At 48.8% G+C, this 7,752-nt stretch overlaps 1 protein-coding gene across 1 annotated transcript in view; it reads left to right on the top strand.

Moving 5' to 3' along the window:
• Positions 1-101: 101 nt before the first annotated feature.
• Positions 102-7,752, top strand: part of LOC120996005 (SAP domain containing ribonucleoprotein) — a 176,105-nt gene continuing 168,454 nt past the window's right edge. The window contains exon 1 of the mRNA XM_040425600.1: positions 102-355. Coding sequence (XP_040281534.1) covers positions 323-355 — 33 coding nt within the window. The 5' untranslated portion in view covers positions 102-322. The remainder of the gene's footprint in view (positions 356-7,752) is intronic.

Here is a 7,752-nt window from a genome sequence, read left to right as displayed (position 1 = left end):
CGCGGGAGGGGAAGTGACGTACATTTCATGCGCCTCACTTTTCATTGGTTGACGTAACTAAGCCACGGATCGTCGATTGGCCAAACTCGCAACGCACTTGACCTATCGCGTTGGCTGTCCTACGTCTCGTACTCGAGCGTGGTGTGTGGTAGTTGTAGCTTTTACCGTCTACGTTAGCGCTCAGCGTCCCGTCTTGCTGAGGTAGAAACGAAGCGCCGTGGTCAAAATTCCCGCGCTTTGCTGCCGGTGTGACGTCACGCGTGCAAGGACCTATAGCAGCTCGCCTTGCTCAGGGAACCTCAACCGAGTGTGAGGTAAAAATATGGCGGAAATCATAGATATTCACAAGCTGAAGGTAAGAGTTACACAGTAAGTGAAAAGGACGACCACAATAGATGGGGAAGTGTTTTCTTGTGAATTAATGTGAGGTGTGGAGAAAGTATGGTTATTATTTATTATTAAAGCACCGTTCATTCCATGGTGCTGTACATATGATGAGGGGTACATAATACAGACAATTGCACTAAGCATGAACAGGACACGGTACAGGAGACAGCGTCCTGCCCGCGAGGGCTTACAATCTACAAAGTATGGAGGAAGGACACCGTAGGTGCGGGTAAAGCTGGCCATGGTGGTATAGCAGCAGCGGGGTCACTGGTTGTAGGCTTGTCTGAAGAGGTGGGTTTTCAGGTTTCTTTTTAAGGTTTCCACTGTAGGTGAGAGTCTGATATGTTGGGGTAGAGAGTTCCAGAGTGGGGGATGCACGGGAGAAATCTTGGAGGCAATTGTGGGAAGAGGTGGGAGAGAAGGAGGTCTTGTGAGGATCGGAGATTGTGTGGAGATGTATTGGGAAAGTAGCTCAGAGATGAAGGGACAGGTTGTGGACGGCTTTATATGTATTTTGAACTGAATTTGCTGGGCAATGGGGAGCCAGTGCAGGGATTGGCAGAGGAGTAATAGGGTGGGAGGTGAATTAGTCGGGCAGCAGAGTTGAGAATAGATTAAAGGGGTGCGGGAGTGCTAGATGGAAGGTCACAGAGGAGAGTGTTGCAGTAGTCTAGGCGGGAGATGATGAGGGCATGTACAAGCATTTTTGCAGATTCATTATTGAGGGATGCAGGAGATATTTTGAGTTGCAGGTGGCGGAAAGGGTTTGGATGTGTGAAATCCAAGGTCACTCCAAGGCAGTGGATTTGGTTGACCGGGGAGAGTGTGCAGCCATTGATCGTGATAGGTCTGTTAGGGGGTTTGAGCAAGATTTGGGGGGGGGGGGGGGGAAAGATGAGGAATTCTGTTTTAGGACTCATTCACATCACCGTTTCTCCGGCTCCGTTGAGCAGGAGAACGGAAAGGACTAATTCTGCAGATAACTGAGCGTAACGGTGCCTAAAGACCCCACAGACTGTAATGGGGTCCGTTCAGTGTCCGCTCGGAACATGATTTTTGAGTTGGGACGAAGGTCCTGTTCTGAACGGACCCCATTATAGTCTATAGGGTCTTTAGGCTCCGTTACGCTCAGTTAGGTCTCAGTTATCTGCAGAATCCGTCCTCCTGCTCCTCAACGGAGCCGGAGAACGGAAAGGAGAAACGGTGACATGAACGAGGCCTTATCCATGTTAGGGTACTTTCACACTTGCGTTTTTCTTTTCTGGCATAGAGTTCCGTCCTAGGGGCTCAATACCAGAAAAAACTGATCAGTTTTATCCCCATGCATTCTGAATGGAGAGAAATATGTTCAGGATGTCTTCAGTTCAGTCTTTTTGACTGATCAGGAAAAAGATAAAACCACAGCATGCTACGGTTTAATCTCCGGCCAAAAAAACTGAACACTTGCCTGAATGTGAAAAAAATAATTGAAACTTAGGGTACTTTCACACTTGCGGCAGGACGGATCCGACAGGCTGTTCACCATGTTGGATCCGTCCTTTCCGCTATTTCACCGTGCCGCCAGCCCGCCGCTCCGTCCTCATTGACTATAATGGGGACGGGGGCGGAGCTCCGACGCAGCACGGTGAAAGCCGCCGGACTAAAAAGTCGGACATGCCCCCGTCCCCATTATAGTCAATGGGGACGGAGCGGCGGCACGGCGAAATAGCGGAAGGACGGATCCAACATGGTGAACAGCCTGTCGGATCCGTCCTGCCGCAAGTGTGAAAGTAGCCTTATCCGTTTGTATGACAAACGGACAGATGGATCTGTTCTTGTAATGCATTTGTAAGACGGATCATGATCCTGATCAGTCTGCCATCAGTTGGCATACGTTTTGATAGATCCGGCAGGCAGTTCTGGCGACGGAACTGCCTGCCGGATTACTCTGCCGCAAGTGTGAAAGTACCCTTAAGGGCCAACCCTAAGTATCAAAAATCCAAAGTGCCAAAACCATGAAGTATTTCTATCATATGACATGTACTGGCTATATATCATTTTTCTAACCTGTTCACCATGGCACGCTTCCCTGGAGGAGCTCCTCAGAGCAGCTGTGTGGGAGAAGCAAGTAAAAATGAAAGTAAAAAGTTAAAATCCCAGCATGCATTGCAGCAAGCATGTTCAGAGGAGCAGTCACATGACATCCCCGCCAACCTGTGTTTCCATAGAGACAAGAGTCCCTCAGATAATATCAATAACTCAGTCATCAGTGAATAACTGCTGTACAGACATAGCAATAGGAAGTGCGCCCCAGTCCCAGCAGCACACAGGAATATGATGCTAATGTGCCTCCTGTCTATCATCACAAGACTAAAGCTACATTCACACTAGCGTTAGCAGGGTCCAGCAGGCTGTTCCCCTGCCGGATCCGTGCTAACGCTAGCCCACGAGTGCCGCCGCACGTCCTCTCCGGCCCCATTCACTTATGCCCAGCACGCTGCGTATTTTGTCTGGCTGCCTCTCGCCATGTTTGCCGTGCTGCGGATGCATCTCCGACCTGTGCCCATTAAAGTGAATTGGGTTGGAGCAGAGTTCCGGAGGCACTCGTCGGGTACCGTTGGCACGGATCATTGTGTACAGCGGGTCACGGATCTCTATATGCAGTGATGGGGGTCACATATCAGTATATACCGTGTACAGGGGGTCACAGATCTCCATATACAGAGTGCAGGAAGGAGAGGGCACACAATTATAAATGGTGAGACCAGTGACTGCTGCTAATATCACTGACCTCAGCCATACTGACAGCTCACAAGGCGTTAAAGCTCTTGAACTGTTGGCCTGACTGTAATATCATATCTGTGATAATAAAACAGAGCAGAGGGGCCATAAACAGGACAGACACTTGGATTGCTCACAGTTTGTGGTCCACAGCGCTGCCCCGGCTCTGCTACATCCTCACATGTTGGCAGGATCCTCTCAGTACAGAGGGGGCAGAGCCTGCAGTCAGATCAGCCATCACAGCTTCCCCTCAGTCTCCTTTTCTCCTGCAAAAGTTTCTTTATTTTAGCTTTTAACAAGTGTCCCTGCTAAGCCCCTGTACAGGTAGGAGTGCCAGTCGCAGAAGGAAAGCACCTCTGATACAAGCAGTGTCCTTTAGGACCCAGACAGCAGCACACTACCTCAGGCATGGACGAGGTAGCTCCTCCATGGCATGTGCAGAGATGGAGGAGACAGGCAGGAGGGGGCGTGGTGAGAGCAGGGCAGGAGGGGGCGTGGTGAGAGCAGGGCAGGAGGGGGCGTGGCTGCCAATAGCAGGGAAACCAGGCAGATCTGCTTAACAAGATATATTAGTAAGGCCTCATGCACACGACCGTTGTGTGCAGCCGCGTCCGTTCCGTAATTTTTCACAGTTTAGCGGAGGTCCCATTCATTTCTATGGAGCTGTGAAAAAAAACTGATAGTCCTCCGTTTTTTCTCCACGTCCGTGATTCCAGTCCATCAAAAAAATATAACCTGTCCTATTCTTGTCAGTGGAAAATGGAGGATGGACCCATTCAAGTCAATGGGTCCGTAAAAAAAAACTGATGCACAACTGGTATGTCATCCGTGTCAGTGTCCGTTTTTTTTCTACAAGACCTTGGTGCAATAAAATTACACTTTTCATTACCCTTCCTTTTTTCCCCCTGTCAGACAAAAAAAAAAAGGAAGACACAAGGAAACACAACTGAAACTAAATCGGACACGGTCCACTGAAGCCAAATCACTGACAAGGAAAAAACACTGTCGTGTGCATGAGGCCTAAGTGTAATATCTCCCTACTTTCTTTATAGTTTTAATAAGTGCTAACAGAGTGGCCAACCCCTTTAAAGGGTTTCTGTCACCCCACAAAACTCATATTTTTTTTTTTTGGATAGTTATATTCCTTATAGCGCGATATAGGAGAATATAATGCTCTTATACTTACTTTCATGCGGCCGATTATTTAGAAAACGTAGTTTTATAATATGTAAATCCGGTCTCTACCAGCAAGTAGGGCGTCTACTTGCTGGTAGCCGCAGCAGAAAACCGCCCCCTCGCCGTGTTGATTGACAGGGCCAGCCGGGATCTCCTCCTCCGGCCGGCCCTGTCAGTATTTCAAAAATCGCGCGCCTCTGGTCATTCGGCGCAGGCGCTCTGAGATGAGGAGGCTCGTCTCCTCAGTGCGCCTGCGCCGATGACATCACCGAAAGAGAAGACGTCATCGGTGCAGGCGCACTGAGGGAGTGCTGAGGAGACGAGCCTCCTCATCTCAGAGCGCCTGCGCCGAATGACCAGAGGCGCGCGATTTTTGAAATACTGACAGGGCCGGCCGGAGGAGGAGATCACGGCTGGCCCTGTCAATCAACACGGCGAGGGGGCGGTTTTCTGCTGCGGCTACCAGCAAGTAGACGCCCTACTTGCTGGTAGAGACTGGATTTACATATTATAAAACTTCGTTTTCTAAAGAATCGGCCGCATGAAAGTAAGTAAGACTATTATATTCTCCTATATCGCGCTATAAGGAATATAACTATCCAAAAAAAAAAAAGTTTGGTGGGGTGACAGAAGCCCTTTAAGTTTAACCCCTTATGGATAGGGCTCATTTTCACCTTAAGGACCAGGCCATTTTTTGCAAATCTGATTAGTGTCACTTTATGTGTGAATAACTTTAAAACGCTTTTACTTATCCATAGTTATTACTTTACATTCCCCATATTAGGGATGTCCCGATACCATTTTTTTAAGACTGAGTACGAGTACCGATATTTTTATTTAAGTACTCACCGATACCAATTACCGATACTAATTTTAACAATAAAATACACACACATGTATTTTCTGACCACTGACCAACCAAAAGGCCCAAAAACAGAACTATAACATTCCAAGGAGACGTTATACTGTATGGGGGCCACAAGGAGACGTTACACTGTGTGGGGGCAGCCACAAGGAGACATTACACTGTATAGGGGCAGCCAAAAGGAGACGTTATACTGTATGGGACGGCCACAAGGAGACATACTGTATGGGGGCAGCCACAAGGAGACGTTATACTGTATGGGGGCAGCCAAAAGGAGACGTTATACTGTATGGGGGCAGCCACAAGGAGACGTTATACTGTATGGGGGCAGCCACAAGGAGACGTTACACTGTATGGGGGGCAGCCACAAGGAGACGTTACACTGTATGGGGGGCAGCCACAAGGAGACGTTACACTGTATGGGGGCAGCCACAAGGAGACGTTACACTGTATGGGGGCAGCCACAAGGAGACGTTACACTGTATGGGGGCAGCCACAAGGAGACGTTACACTGTATGGGGGCAGCCACAAGGAGACGTTACACTGTATGGGGGCAGCCACAAGGAGACGTTACACTGTATGGGGGCAGCCACAAGGAGACGTTACACTGTATGGGGGCAGCCACAAGGAGACGTTATACTGTATGGGGGCAGCCACAAGGAGACGTTATACTGTATGGGGGCAGCCACAAGGAGACGTTATACTGTATGGGGGCAGCCACAAGGAGACGTTATACTGTATGGGGGCAGCCACAAGGAGACGTTATACTGTATGGGGGCAGCCACAAGGAGACGTTATACTGTATGGGGGCAGCCACAAGGAGACGTTATACTGTATGGGGCGGCCACAAGGAGACGTTATACTGTATGGGGGCGGCCACAAGGAGACGTTATACTGTATGGGGGCAGCCACAAGGAGACGTTATACTGTATGGGGGCAGCCACAAGGAGACGTTATACTGTATGGGGGCAGCCACAAGGAGACGTTATACTGTATGGGGGCAGCCACAAGGAGACGTTATACTGTATGGGGGCAGCCACAAGGAGACGTTATACTGTATGGGGGCCACAAGGAGACGTTATACTGTATGGGGGCCACAAGGAGACGTTATACTGTATGGGGGCAGCCACAAGGAGACGTTATACTGTATGGGGGCAGCCACAAGGAGACGTTATACTGTATGGGGGCCACAAGGAGACGTTACACTGTAAGGAGTCAGGACAACAATTTTTGAAGCCCCCCCCTCCTCAGTATAATAGTCTTGTGGCCATCATACAGTAATGTATATTTCTTCTTGCCCTAATGCCTGCTTTTAGAGATCAATGTGCAGCTTGCAGGCAGGAAGGGAAGGACCAGGGCCATAGAAGACAGACACTATCACCTTTAGAGGGACTCGCTCCTGGCAAACACAGCTCTGCTGCAGTGAATGCATTGGAGCAGACTGTGATGTAATTATAGTTATTGCAGGGACTCAGAGAATCGTCTGAGAGTTTATTAGTTAAAACGAATCGAATGAGTCAGAGACTGTGTCACCCCAGACTTCCTGCTCTGCTACATGCACCCTGTACACACACAGCTCCACTACATGCTATGCTAATAATGCCCCCCCCATCCCTTCCCCCGGACGGACTTACAGGGAGCCGCAGAGCAGGAAGTCTGGCAGGGACTCGGTGACACGGTCTGTGACTCATTGGATTCTTTTAACTAATAAACTGTCAGACGATTCTCTGAGTCCCTGCACGACTCCCCCTGTGCTGTGAGTCAGTGCTGGCTGTCTCTGATTGGTTGGAGGGTGGGGAGGGGCGGGGCCGAGCTAGCTTCCACTCTAGGCTCCAATTACACTGCCTGCTGCTGCCTGTGAAGCTGTTAGCTGTGGGAGATGCAGGGGCCGCGGACGGACACATAGAAGCGGTGCACAGGTATCGGCAGTGGTATCGGGGACATTTGCACGAGTACATGTACTCGTGCAAATGCCCGGTATCGGTACCGATACTGGTATCGGTATCGGGACATCCCTACCCCATATGTCTACTTCATGTTTGGATCATTTTGGGAATGCCATTTTATTACTACTTTACTTAGTAGTTTAGAAGCAAATCTTAAAATTTTTCAGAAATATTCAAAAACACTTTTTAAGGACCAGTTCAGGTCTGAAGTCACTTTGTGAGGCTTACATAATAGAAACCACCCAAAAAGGACCCCATTCTAGAAACGACACCCCTCAAGGTATTCAAAACTGATTTTACAAACGTCGTTAGCCCTTTAGGTGTTCCACAAGAGTTATTGGCAAATGGAGATAAAATTTCAGAATTTAAATTTTTTGGGCAAATTTTCCATTTTAATCCATTTTCTCCAGTAACAAAGCAAGGGTTAACAGCCAAACAAAACTCTATTTATTGCCCTGGTTCTGTAGTTTTTAGAAACACCCCATATGTGGTCGTAAACTACTGTATGGCACACAGTAGGGCAGGGATCAGCAACCTTCGGCACTACAGCTGTTGTGAAACTACAACTCCCAGCATGCTCCATTCATTTCTATGAGAGTTCTGAGAAGAGCAGAGCAA

The sequence above is a fragment of the Bufo bufo genome, chromosome 3 (genome assembly GCF_905171765.1).
Source record: "Bufo bufo chromosome 3, aBufBuf1.1, whole genome shotgun sequence".
NCBI lineage: Eukaryota > Metazoa > Chordata > Amphibia > Anura > Bufonidae > Bufo > Bufo bufo.
This window is presented reverse-complemented; position numbering and strand designations above follow the sequence as displayed.